The sequence below is a fragment of the Silurus meridionalis genome, chromosome 20 (genome assembly GCF_014805685.1).
Source record: "Silurus meridionalis isolate SWU-2019-XX chromosome 20, ASM1480568v1, whole genome shotgun sequence".
NCBI lineage: Eukaryota > Metazoa > Chordata > Actinopteri > Siluriformes > Siluridae > Silurus > Silurus meridionalis.
This window is the reverse complement of record NC_060903.1, coordinates 3,434,138-3,448,560: the sequence shown is the minus strand read 5'-3', so window position 1 is coordinate 3,448,560 and position 14,423 is coordinate 3,434,138. Positions and strand designations below refer to the sequence as shown.

Sequence of the window (14,423 nt, the reverse complement as noted above, 5' to 3'; positions counted from 1 at the left end):
GAAAACTGGGCTGCAATTCCAAATTGTGGAGTCTTAACCTTTGCAACGGCCGTTGTACATTTCAGCACAATAAAACCAAGCTGGAGATCCCATCTCCCATTTCTGCCAGGGACAGAAGGGACACAATGACCTTGCTGCACAGGATATTCACAACGTTCTCTCATCCTCTGTATCCTGGATTTTGGCTTGGGCCTGGTTCCACACTCAAGCTGAGCTCCATCCTTAAATTCTCAGCTTAGGGCGAATCCACAAAGCATCTCAAGTGGACTTGTTGTAGATCTTCCATTTCTAATAACCAGTATGATTAAAAAGTTTGTTAAAAAGTCTATCTAGTACCTCTATATCTGAATTGATCTAGAGATGTATGAGGTATTAAAATGTTTCGTTAATAGTTTTAAACACCCCAACACATGGCAGCACAAAGCTGCACACACAGTCACAGGGAGCACCAACCTTCTTAAGTAAGTGTGCCAAAAGATATCATTCTGTGTACGTCAGGAGCTGTGCAAAACGGTGCCATTGCAACGTGGACAGTATGAAGGTTTAGCAAACCGGATGCTCAACGACGATAATGCAGTCACGAGCTCTCCTCGCACGCAGGTTTCTTGCCGAAAGACTTCGCCCTGCAGACTTCGCCCTCCTCCCGAAGATGAAGATCCAGTTTAAAGGTCGACGTTTCGAACACCATTTTCGAAAAGAAGACTTCCAGGACACATTCCAGAAGTGGCAGGAGCGTTGGGAGCGCTGTATTGCTGTGCAAGGGGACATACTCTATAAACTCTTTTAATACCACGTGTTCCATGTAAACCATTTGCTGCTTCGGATAACTTCACATGAACAGCCTTGAGGTTGCTGTGGAGCTTTATAGTCGAACCATGAAGATAAATTTGGACTGTAACTAATACAGTCTGCTACAATCGCTTAGGGTTGCAGTTGCCATGTACAGTAACCAATTGATCAAGTATGAATAGACTTTCTTTGTCACCCAGATGGGAACAGCTCCCTCTGGAGTCTGGTTCCTCTCAATGTTTCTTCCTCATACCGTCTCAGGCAGTTCGCCACTGGTTCACTCAATAAAGATTAATGTATAGGAACAGATTTATGATGAAAAATGTATATTTGGAATTTATTGCATTCTGCAATGCTGAATGGGGGAAATGTCCATTGTTATACAATTAAATGTGAATTAAAAAGAAATCAACACTTTGTAACTGTGCGATAAAAAAGCAGCAGGCAGCCGTTTGAAATTAGGTGATGATTGTCAAACATGAGCTCAGATCTTGTTGAAGGCGGCGACATCAACGCTCTGGACCTGCACGCAAAATGTGAAGAATTAATGAAAGCCGTTCCTGGTGCTACGTAGCGTACTCCTGCACACTCTGGGCCTTAATGCGCTATGCCTCTTCGCCTTCCTCGTCGTCCTCGTCCTCATCCTTTACCACCACAGAGGGTTCGGGAGCTGGAGCAGCCTAACATCAGGAAAAAAACAATAAGACCTGAAAGAATCTTTGATCGGATAACATTAGACCTCGAGAGAAATGAGATCTCTGAGAAGAAGCGGACGTCCCAAAGTGTGTCAGGGAAAAAAACAAGTTTTACCATTGATTCCATTTCCTACATCTTTTCTAATAACACTCCTGCTGTAGAATTCAGTACATACTACTAACACCCATCTCAGGATCTCAGACACGCATCATGTAATTATTGTGAGTGTCTGTGCAGTTTCTTCCCTCACCTGTGGTGTGGACGCTGCGTTGGGAGCCTGACTTTGACTCTTAATTCTCTGCTGCAGAATGATTCGTAAATAAGGCATCATGGGCTTCATTTTAGCAACCACTGAACAAAACACATCACACACAATTCCATGATTCATCCTGTGGCACTAAATAAAACTTTATGTATTTTTTTTTAAATTACAAATTAAACCATTATTGTTGCTGGAAAGGACGATACAATAATTTTTTGCCTTCTGTAATTGTTTTAACATGTATTTTGAGTGCAGTTTTAGATCAGCTTTTTTTTTGTCTTACTATATCTAGTAAGTAAGTAAGTAAGAAGGTAAGAAAGTAAGTAGGTAAGTAAGTAGGTATATAAGTAAGTAAGTAAGTAGGTAGGTAAGTAAGTAGGTAAGTAAGTAGGTAAGTAAGTAAGTAAGTAGGTAAGTAAGTAGGTAAGTAAGTAAGTAAGTAAGTAGGTAAGTAAGTAAGTAAGTAAGTAAGAAGGTAAGAAAGCAAGTAGGTAAGTAAGCAAGTAAGCAAGTAAGTAAGTAAGTAAGTAAGCAAGTAAGCAAGTAGGTAGGTAAGCAAGTAGGTAGGTAAGCAAGTAGGTAAGTAAGCAAGTAAGCAAGCAAGCAGGTAAGCAAGTAGGTAAGTAAGCAAGTAAGCAAGTAAGCAAGCAAGCAAGCAAGGCAAGCAAGTAGGTAGGTAAGCAAGTAGGTAAGTAAGCAAGTAAGCAAGCAAGTAAGCAAGCAAGCAAGCAAGCAGGTAAGCAAGCAGGTAAGCAAGCAGGTAAGCAAGCAGGTAAGCAAGCAGGTAAGCAAGCAAGCAGGTAAGTAAGCAAGTAAGTAAGTAAGTAGGTAGGTAAGTAAGCAAGTAAGCAAGTAAGCAAGCAAGTAAGTAGGTAGGTAAGTAAGTAAGTAGGTAAGCAAGTAGGTAGGTAAGTAAGAAGGTAAGAAAGTAAGTAGGTAGGTAAGCAAGTAAGCAAGTAAGTAAGTAGGTAAGCAAGTAAGTAGGTAAGTAAGTAAGCAAGTAAGCAAGTAAGCAAGCAAGCAAGTAAGCAAGTAAGTAAGTAAGTAAGTAAGCAAGTAAGTAGGTAGGTAAGTAAGTAAGTAGGTAAGTAAGTAGGTAAGAAAGTAAGTAGGTAGGTAAGCAAGTAAGCAAGTAAGTAGGTAGGTAAGCAAGTAAGTAGGTAAGTAAGTAAGCAAGTAAGCAAGTAGGTAAGTAAGCAAGTAAGCAAGTAAGTAAGTAAGTAAGTAAGCAAGTAGGTAGGTAAGTAAGTAAGTAGGTAAGTAAGTAGGTAAGTAAGCAGGTAAGTAAGCAAGTAAGTAAGTAAGTAAGTAGGTAGGTAAGTAAATAGGTAAGTAAGTAGGTAAGTAAGTATGTAAGTAAGTAGGTAGGTAAGTAAGTAGGTAGGTAAGTAATTATGTAAGTAAGTAGGTAAATACGTAAGTAAGTAAGTAGGTAAGTAAGTAGGTAAGTAAGCAAGTAAGTAGGTAAGTAAGTAGGTAAGTAAGTAGGTAGGAAGATGTCAGCCAGTTTTTGTTATGCTTTTGGCTTCTAGATTAAATAAAAAAAATAAAAAATAAATAAACAAATAAATACAGATCAGCAACACACCTTTCTTAATGTTCTCTTTGTTTAGCTCCATGGTCTCTGCGAATGATTTCACCTCACTCAGACCTTCTGATCTTCTGACATTCTGACTCTAGAGGCAAAAACAAATCAGAAACGCATAAAATTATTTGATAAAACCGAATGAACGCACATCCCAGAGGAACAAGGACAAGAGTGCACAATTTTCCTGACACACTTCATTACTGAATGTATTGAAATCCACACCATGCAGTGGGCAAATGGAATCGGCATCAGCACAAAGCAGCATCGAAACCACCACCTGTTTGCTTTAGTTTGGTGCGCACTTGTTTTAATCCCGTCTGTTAAATTCCACATGCCCTGAACATCATGTCTGTAACACAAGCGGTAACGGGGACATGTGAGAGACTGAGATTCTGGACGTTTATTTGAGGGTCATGTCAGTTCCTGCATTGGCAGAGCAGTGAAAAGACAATACAGGGTGTAGAGTGGAAATCCACAGCTGGCTCATTTCACTGCTCCCCACGAATCACCATTATTTACTTTCTGCACATGTGGAATGAGATTCCTGTTCAATAAATTTACACAACGCAGATTTGATCACAGAACACCAGTGGGACACAAACCGAGGACGCTGGTGTACAACGCAATGAATTTGAGAATATGAATCGTTGCTCTTCGCAAAGATGGAGAGGCGATAAGATCTGTTCCTGTACCGTAACACCCTGAAACTGTGTTACAGAACAGTGTTTAGGGTCATACAGAGGTTTTCCAAGACGGGTTCCACTCCAGACCTCGTAAGGGTCCATCAAAGAAGTCGAGTCCTTGTGCTGTGCGCCAGATAAAGTAGTTGCTTCAAAAAACGGACGCATGAGTGCTGCAGCACTGCTTTAGAGGTTGCAGAAGCGGGAAAAAAAAAAAGTCAGAATGGAAATAAAGTCAGAATTAGAGCTTCCATAGTGTTTACCTGTCCGGAGCGCTCCCGAGATTAACGGGTCGTGCGTCATTAATGATTGTCCGTGGGGCAACAAAGTGCTCCGTATGCAGGGAAGCTAAAGAGACTAAACGAAGCATCGAGGCAAATCATTTGTATTGTTTCAGCCCTTAACCCCAACCATGTGTACTGGACACATAGCATTAATACCAGTGAAGTTTCTGGAGCTGCTGGAGAAGCTGCACAAGATCTGTGTGAGGTTTTTTGTAGAAAATAAGGAAGATGCGTTTGAAAAAGATAAAACTGAGATGTTTACAGACTGAACAAACACACAGAAGCTCTGATTAGTTGCAGGTGTGCAAAATTGCGAGCAGGCAAACACGTGCGGGGACAAAACAGCCGGAGAGCCGGAGACGTCTGCAATATAAAATGGGGACGTGTCCAGAGTCACGGCAAAGTTGAGAAAATTACAGCTTTATATTATATATTACTACTGAGTGATACGGTTTAGTAACTACCAATGAGAGTGAAGAGAAGAGAGCATGTGATCAGTCTTCTGATTTGCGGCTTCACAATCAGAACTGCTCCAAATGAACCAGTGACCATAAACCACACTGTTAATACCGTGTTTTTAAAGACGGTGCAATAACAATGTAAACTGTGTAATATCCCCCAGTGCAAATTGTTTGATAGCGTAACTACTACTATTGTTTTTTCTCTTTAGTTATTTATATACTGTACATATTTTGTACCATGTTTCTGGAACAAAATTGGAAATTTCCCCACTGTGAGAGCGACAGACAAACAAAAACCAGCTGAACAAAGACGCTCTGATAATTCTGCTCATAATGTGACATTGTCAGGAAAATTTACCATTGATTCCATTTCCTACATCTTTTCTAATAAAACTTCTTTATAGACCGGCTGCAGAATTCAGTACATACTACTAACACCCATCTCAGGATCTCAGACACGCATCATGTAGGTATTGTGAGTGTCTGTGCAGTTTCTTCCCTCACCTGTGGCACAGACGCTGCCTCGGGAACCTGACTCAGAATAATCCGTAGCACGCCCATACTGCTTTTTAGTTCAGACATCATGTTCATCAGGTCATCCAAATCTGAACAAAACACAACACACACAATGCTATGATTCATCCTGTGGCACTAAAGAACATTAAAATTTTTTTATATCTTTATATTATATATATTTATATAAGCCGCACCCACCGAATTTTACAAATATTTTTATTTTTAACATAAATAAGCCGGAAAAACCCAGGAAAAATCCCTAAATTAGCCGCTTCGTTGTTTAAGCCGCGGGGTTCAAAACGTGGGAAAAAGTAGCGGCTTATAGTCCGAAAAATACGGTATATCTGAGGCCAAAATAGTAAGTGTAGCAAACGCCCAGCCAGACAATGGTGAAGCGTACTGATGTTTTAAAAAGCCTTATTTTGTGTTCAGTCGTCAACCTTTTCTTGGGAAACACAAAATCTACCTTTCTTTTGTTAAACCTTTTTGTAACACCTTTTCTTGATGAAACACCGTAAGAGCTACAGAACAGATAAATAACTAATAGTAAAATCAGCTCTTACAAACTTGTTGTTGTTGTTATGGAGTTTTAATGGCGGTTTGGCAGACCAACGAAAAAGTGCATTAACGCCACCTACTGGTCTGGAGTGTGAAGCGAACACTGAATAGTGCAATAATAAAAAAATAAAAATAACAAACTAAATTCTATCTATCGTTCCTGTATTTTTTAGGTAATTAAATAACAATTCTTAAGCTCTTGATTGCCCGAATTTGCTTCCCAGCAGTACCATTAGAGAGATATTGTCCATTCCTATCCATCCTAATTCCTGAATTAACTGAAATCTATCCCTTTCATATGCAGGACATTTATCTAATATGTGCCTGACTGTTCATGTCACACGAATAGCCATTTATAAGAAGCCCTTTTGTGATGTCACACAATGATGTCACACGTGTGACAGTGTCATGTGACACTCCCGTATCACATGACACAAGTGATAACACATTAAAACACTTCTTCACCCACATATTAATACATATATACATTAAACAAATCAAACACAGTATCTTGTTCCCGTTCCAGATAGGTGCTTAATTATCCATTACTTTTCTTGAGAACTTTGTACGATTTCGGAACATTTTAGCGACATGAGGTCTTCCCTTTTCCATGTGTGCGTCTCACTAACTAGTCCCACCTTTCTAGCTGCGAGATTAAGTTTCACTATGAGGGCAGAGTTAAAGGACTTTATTACATTAACAGAAGAGACTAAATAAAATGGAGCTAAGTAAGTAAGTAAGAAAGTAGGAAGGTGGGTAGATGTCATCCAGTTTTTTTTATGCTTTTGGCTTCTAGCTTAATTCTTTTTAAATTAAATAAATAAATGAACAAATAAATACAGATTAGCAACACACCTTTGCGAATGCGGTCCAGCATCAGGCTGCTTAAATGCGGTACCACCTCACTCAGACCTTCTGATCTGCTCACATTCTGACTCTAGAGGCAAAAACAAATCAGAAACGCATAAAAATATTTAATAAAACCGAATGAACGCACAGTCCAGAGGAACAAGGACAAGAGTGCACAATTTTCCTGACACACTTCATTACTGAATGTATTGAAATCCACACCATGCAGTGGGCAAATGGAATCGGCATCAGCACAAAGCAGCATCGAAACCACCACCTGTTTGCTTTAGTTTGGTGCGCACTTGTTTTAATCCCGTCTGTTAAATTCCACATGCCCTGAACATCATGTCTGTAACACAAGCGGTAACGGGGACATGTGAGAGACTGAGATTCTGGACGTTTATTTGAGGGTCATGTCAGTTCCTGCATTGGCAGAGCAGTGAAAAGACAATACAGGGTGTAGAGTGGAAATCCACAGCTGGCTCATTTCACTGCTCCCCACGAATCACCATTATTTACTTTCTGCACATGTGGAATGAGATTCCTGTTCAATAAATTTACACAACGCAGATTTGATCACAGAACACCAGTGGGACACAAACCGAGAGGCGGCATGTAGTTTGTGGAGACCATGTAAAGCATATCTTGATGGAGCTGACTTTGTGCGCAGGGGCACTGTCATGTGCTGTGACATGTTCGGGTCATATAGTTCAGGTGGAGGGAAAATGTTATGCTACAGCAATTGCTTGAAACTAAACACAAACACTCCTGTCCTGAGTGGGTCAAAAACTCATACATATAAACACCATTGCGTTGTACACCAGCGAGGACGTTCTGTCGGGGGAAAGAGGATTTGAGAATTTGAATCGTTGCTCTTCGCAAAGATGGAGAGGCGATAAGATCTGTTCCTGTACCGTAACAGCCTGAAACTGTGTTACAGAACAGTGTATAGGGTCATACAGAGGTTTTCCAAGACGGGTTCCACTCCAGACCTCGTAAGGGGCCATCAAAGAAGTCGAGTCCTTGTGCTGTGCGCCAGATAAAGTAGTTGCTTCAAAAAACGGACGCATGAGTGCTGCAGCACTGCTTTAGAGGTTGCAGAAGCGGGAAAAAAAAAGTCAGAATGGAAATAAAGTCAGAATTAGAGCTTCCATAGTGTTTACCTGTCCGGAGCGCTCCCCAGTTTAACGGGTTGTGCGTCAGTAATAATTGTCCGTGGGGCAACAAAGTGCTCCGTATGCAGGGAAGCTAAAGAGACTAAACGAAGCATCGAGGCAAATCATTTGTATTGTTTCAGCCCTTAACCCCAACCATGTGTACTGGACACATAGCATTAATACCAGTGAAGTTTCTGGAGCTGCTGGAGAAGCTGCACAAGATCTGTGTGAGGTTTTTTGTAGAAAATAAGGAAGATGCGTTTGAAAGAGATAAAACTGAGATGTTTACAGACTGAACAAACACACAGAAGCTCTGATTAGTTGCAGGTGTGCAAAATTGCGAGCAGGCAAACACGTGCGGCGACAAAGCAGCCGGAGAGCCGGAGACGTCTGCAATATAAAATGTGGCCGTGTCCAGAGTCACAGCAAAGTTGAGAAAATTACAGCTTTATATTATATATTACTACTGAGTGATACGGTTTAGTATCTACCAATGAGAGTGAAGAGAAGAGAGCATGTGATCAGTCTTCTGATTTGCGGCTTTACAATCAGAACTGCTCCAAATGAACCAGTGACCATAAACCACACTGTTAATACCGTCATTAAGCTGGTTTAAATCCTACCTGTCCGATCGTTACCATTTCGTAGATTTAAATGGAGAGCTATCCAGGCTAATGCAAGTAAATTATGGCGTGCCGCAAGGTTCGGTTCTAGGACCCCTGCTCTTCACAATATACATGCTTCCGTTAGGAAATATTATTAGAAGGCATGGAGTTAGCTTCCATTGTTATGCTGATGATACTCAGCTATATATCTCATCTAAACCAGGCGATACAGCTCAATTAACTCGAATAACCGAGTGTGTTAAGGAAATAAGAGATTGGATGACCCATAACTTTCTACTTTTGAATTCTGATAAGACGGAGATTTTGCTCATCGGCCCAAAAACTAGTATACAGACGCTCCAGCATCTCAACCTGCATTTAGACGGATGTTCTGTAACCACTAGTTCAACAGTAAAAGACTTGGGTGTTATTTTAGACAGCGACCTGTCCTTCAAAAATCATATTAACCAAGTTACAAAAACAGCCTTCTTTCACCTTAGAAATATTTCTAAGCTAAGAAATATGTTGTCTATATCCGATGCGGAGAAGCTCGTCCATGCGTTCATGACCTCCAGAATAGACTACTGTAATGCATTACTAGGTGGATGTCCGGCATCATTAATAAACAAGCTTCAGTTAGTCCAGAATGCAGCAGCCAGAGTTCTTACAAGGTCAAGAAAATATTATCACATAACCCCAATCCTATCGTCTCTGCACTGGCTTCCGGTTAAGTTTCGAATAGACTACAAACTATTACTTCTCACTTATAAAGCACTAAATGGTCTGGCTCCCATGTATCTCTCCAATCTTTTAACACGCTACAATCCACCACGCTCCCTGAGATCTCAAAACTCTGGGCTTCTAGTAGTTCCTAGAATAGCAAAGTCCACTAAAGGTGGTAGAGCATTTTCACATTTAGCTCCTAAACTCTGGAATAGTCTTCCTGACAGTGTTCGGGGCTCAGACACACTCTCCCAGTTTAAGTGTAGATTAAAAACATATCTTTTTAGCAAAGCCTACACATAACACACATCACATCATAACCTTGTGCTCCAGAACATCTGATCACATGCACATTATCAACTTGTGCTGTTAATATCATGAACAGCAGCTACGCTAATTCCTCTCCACTGCTTCTCTTTCTCTCCCCATCCCGAGGCTTCCTGAGGTTGCTCCAGCTCCAGTCACCTCCCACCTCGTGATGATTACGGACCTTTAAAGAAGTAGATGCCGAACTCGCAAACATCCCGAACTATCTAGAGACGTACCAGTGCCATTTGGATCCCGCTACATGTGTGGAGTTTTGACATTGGACCTCCTGGAGTGTTTAAAGGCTCTGGCATGGAGAAGCTGATGCTGGATCTGTGATGATCACAAATGCTGAGCTCATAAAACTCCGAGCTACTAACCATATAGACTGTTTAAGACTGCAGAAAGAACATCACTTATAATCTTATACTCCAGTAATCATGTTAGTTCTCACTCTCCAGTGTTCTGTATTGTTGAAAGATTTATGATCAAACTCTTGATGTGACCCAAATGAGGATGGGTTCCCCTTTTGAGTCTGGTTCCTCTCAAGGTTTCTTCCTCATAACATCTAAGGGAGTTTTTCCTTGCCACAGTCGCCACGGCTGCTCATCAGGGACAAATTCACACCATTCACCATCACTGTTGATTTGTGTAAAGCTGCTTTGAGACAATGTTGTGAAAAGCGCTATACAAATAAACTTGACTTGACTTGTTTTTAAAGACGGTGCAATAACAATGTAAACTGTGTAATATCCCCCAGTGCAAATTGTTTGTTAGCGTAACTACTACTACTATTGTTTTTTCTCTTTAATTATTTATATACTGTACATATTTTGTACCATGTTTCTGGAACAAAATTGGAAATTTCCCCAATGTGAGAGCGACAGACAAACAAAAACCAGCTGAACAAAGACGCTCTGATAATTCTGCTCATAATGTGACATTGTCAGGAAAATTTACCATTGATTCCATTTCCTACATCTTTTCTAATAAAACTTCTTTATAGACCGGCTGCAGAATTCAGTACATACTACTAACACCCATCTCAGGATCTCAGACACGCATCATGTAGGTATTGTGAGTGTCTGTGCAGTTTCTTCCCTCACCTGTGGCACAGACGCTGCCTCGAGAGCCTGACTCAGAATAATCCCTAGCACACGCGTACTGCTTTCTAGTTCAGGCAACATGTTCATCAGGTCATCCAAATCTGAACAAAACACAACACACACAATGCTATGATTCATCCTGTGGCACTAAAGAACATTAAAAAACATTTTTTTATATCTTTATATTATATATATTTATATAAGCCACACCCACCGAATTTTACAAATATTTTTATTTTTAACATAAATAAGCCGGAAAAACCCAGGAAAAATCCCTAAATTAGCCGCTTCGTTGTTTAAGCCGCGGGGTTCAAAACGTGGGAAAAAGTAGCGGCTTATAGTCCGAAAAATACGGTATATCTGAGGCCAAAATAGTAAGTGTAGCAAACGCCCAGCCAGACAATGGTGAAGCGTACTGATGTTTCAAAAAGCCTTATTTTGTGTTCAGTCGTCAACCTTTTCTTGGGAAACACAAAATCTACCTTTCTTTTGTCAAACCTTTTTGTAACACCTTTTCTTGATGAAACACCGTAAGAGCTACAGAACAGATAAATAACTAATAGTAAAATCAGCTCTTACAAACTTGTTGTTGTTATGGAGTTTTAATGGCGGTTTGGCAGACCAACGAAAAGGTGCATTAACGCCACCTACTGGTCTGGAGTGTGAAGCTACCCCTGAAATAGTGCAATAATAAAAAAATAAAAATAAACTAAATTCTACTAAATTTTTTAGGTAATTAAATAACAATTCTTAAACTCTCGTTTGGCCGAATTTGCTTCCCAGCAGTACCATTAGAGAGATATTGTCCATTCCTATCCATCCTAATTCCTGAATTAACTGAAATCTATCCCTTTCATATGCAGGACATTTATCTAATATGTGCCTCACTGTTCGTGTCACACGAATAGCCATTTATAAGAAGCCCTTTTGTGATGTCATACAATGATGTCACACGTGTGACAGTGTCATGTGACAGTGCCGTATCACATGACACAAGTGATAACACATTAAAACACTTCTTCACAGTTAAATAGATTAACCCACATATTAATACGTATACACATTAAACAAATCAAACACAGTATCTTGTTCCCGTTCCAGATAAATAAATGAACAAATAAATACAGATCAGCAACACACCTTTGTGAAAGTCAATGCTGAACAGCTCCAGGCTCCTTACACACGATTCCAGCTCACTCTGATCTTCTGATCTGCTCACATTCTGACTCTAGAGGCAAAAACAAATCAGAAACGCATAACATTTTTTAAATAAAACTGAATGAACGCACAGTCCAGAGGAACAAGGACAAGAGTGCACAATTTTCCTGACACACTTCATTACTGAATGTATTGAAATCCACACCATGCAGTGGGCAAATGGAATCGGCATCAGCACAAAGCAGCATCGAAACCACCACCTGTTTGCTTTAGTTTGGTGCGCACTTGTTTTAATCCCGTCTGTTAAATTCCACATGCCCTGAACATCATGTCTGTAACACAAGCGGTAACGGGGACATGTGAGAGACTGAGATGATGATGATGATGATGATGATGTAACTCCTGCGGTCTGGACGTTCATTTGAGGGTCGTGTTCCTGCATAACTTCAATTATGCACAACTTTTACATTAGTTTTAAATTGCACTACTGGTTTGTTTGTTTGTTTGTTTGTTTGTGTGACTATTTGGCTTTGCTTTATTTCCATTTTATTTGTGGCTGTTGTTTTAAGTCTTATTCATATTTACTTTACACTTTGTACATTTATTTTTTAACCAGCATTCATTTGGGTTATTTTACACCATTTATGCACAAGTTAATTTTGTTTCAGTTTTGTTTCATTTGCACTATTGTTTTCTTTAGTTTTAATTTTTGTTGTCACACTTCTTTAGTCATTTTTCATATTTGCCTTTCATGGTATTCAAATCTTTTTGGTCTTTCATAACTAGCTTTTGTTTGGTTTCTTTTAATTTATGCACAACACTTTTACATTTGTTTTTAATTGCACTATTGGTTTAATTTTGTTTATAATGTAGTTTTTCTTTGCTGTGTGTTATTCTTGTGTTTTGATTTGATTGCTTTGGTATAATTTTTTATTTCCATGGTTTTTTTTTAAATGCTTTTTGAATATACACATTTTACATAGTTAAATCATTTTGGTAGAGTTATGGCTTTTTTTGGTGGGCTTCTGGATAAGTTGTGGGTGGGTTCTGGGGTAAATATGGTCAATTTGGAAATTCTGGCTTTGTAGCAGGACAGCTGTGTCTGATTTCTGGAGGTGTGAATGGGTTGTGGCTGAGTTATGGTCTGCTTTTGGCTAAAGTCTGGATTACTTCAGGCATGCAGCTTTAGAGCCAATTAAGGAGCGTAAACCGTGGTGGTATGTGAGCCAAAAGAACAGCCTGAACTCAGCCCTTTCTGGCCCAGAAAAAATGTGCTATCTGGGATTGAGCAGTGAAAAGACAATACAGGGTGTAGAACTGAAATCCACAGCTGGCTCATTTCACTGCTCCCCACGAATTGTTTACTTTCTGCACAGGTGGAATGAGAATCCTGTACAATAAATTTACCTCGGCTCTCGGCGCAGAAGCTGCACGGATCGCGGTCTGTTTTATTTTATCCATCGCGTAGACCAGCACCTCGTTCGTGCCCAGGACGAGCCTCGGAGTGAAGCTCTGCCTGCACTGAGGGCAGACATACACGCCCTGGTCCCAATAGCCATTAATGCAGGCTTTGCAGAAATTGTGGCCACAAGGAAGCGTCACCGGGTCCTTCAGCTCATCCTGACAGATCGAGCAGTTATACTGAGTTTGATTCAGAATCCCTGCGTGCGCCATTTCACAACACAAACTCGAAAATATACTATGATATATTTTATATATATTATACATGGCGACGATATATATATATATATATATATGTTTTTTCGTCACAGAAAGTTACCGGATCATACCACTTTCTTTGTAGGGGGGTAACCAATATGTTTCTAAACTTTCGTGTTTTGCAAAAATGTCTCTCTTTCTTGGCTCATTACCCGACAGAGAAAGAAAAACTTCTTAGCAATAAATTCACTGTTTTAAATCAATGCATGCCATCCAATATGCGACTAAAAGGATTTGGCAAATTTGTCGGCCTCCCCTCTTTCGTGGATAAGTTCAGCAGGCCGTACGAAGCGAACCCTTTTTTATTTTATTTTTATTTTTTTATTATTATTAATGCCAAAAGAACAAGAGGTATTACATATTCATGTTAAATTAACAATTAATTACAGAGAGAAAATATATAAATAAAAATAATAAAATAAATAAATAAACAAAACACTATATAAAAAAAGAAAATGACATACATTTCAAAGTTTTCAGAGCAGTACATGTTTTCAGTGCTTTTTTGTTTCTTGTTTCTTTCAAGAGATTCATATACAATTTGAAGTCATTAAGAAAATGGGAAAAGTTTTGGTCTACATTGAGCCCACTTTTTCTCATGAATGTGGAATTTTCCTAATAAAACAAGCAAATGTATAATATATTGTTGTCCACAATTCAAGTTTTTACGTTCTGTATAAAACAGCACATCAAATACACATAATTCTATCCCACTTCCCATTTGTTTATTAATATAGAATTCTAGATCTTTCCAAAATAACCTTGAGTAAATACAATGAAAAAAAGATGCAAAATGGTTTATTTTTCTTGACCACAGAATTCACAGTATGAAATATTCAGCTGAAATCTTTCCAAAACATGCTTATCAGGATCAATTCTATGGAGTATTAGACAGTAATAGACACTTTCTTAATTTTGTTATTTATACAAAACCTGTTTGGCAGTTTCCATACTTTAACCCAAGAA

General features: G+C 39.4%; 1 protein-coding gene across 3 annotated transcripts; it reads right to left on the bottom strand.

The window, feature by feature from the left end:
• Window positions 1-1,127: 1,127 nt before the first annotated feature.
• On the bottom strand, window positions 1,128-13,750 carry LOC124402855 (E3 ubiquitin ligase TRIM40-like). 3 transcript variants are annotated; one of them, XM_046876180.1, is made up of 8 exons: window positions 13,146-13,750; window positions 11,721-11,808; window positions 10,581-10,681; window positions 6,690-6,771; window positions 5,265-5,365; window positions 3,336-3,423; window positions 1,736-1,836; window positions 1,128-1,312 (listed from the first exon to the last, which is right to left on the bottom strand). In XM_046876180.1, exons 1-8 carry the CDS (start codon window positions 13,464-13,466, stop codon window positions 1,274-1,276), a joined length of 921 nt encoding a protein of 306 aa, XP_046732136.1. In that variant the 5' UTR covers window positions 13,467-13,750; the 3' UTR covers window positions 1,128-1,273. The 3 variants fall into 3 exon arrangements, with proteins under 3 accessions (XP_046732136.1, XP_046732135.1, XP_046732137.1); XM_046876179.1 differs by having other exon boundaries at window positions 1,132-1,469; window positions 13,146-13,500; XM_046876181.1 differs by lacking the exons at window positions 5,265-5,365; window positions 6,690-6,771 and having other exon boundaries at window positions 1,132-1,469; window positions 13,146-13,497.
• Window positions 13,751-14,423: the final 673 nt, after the last annotated feature.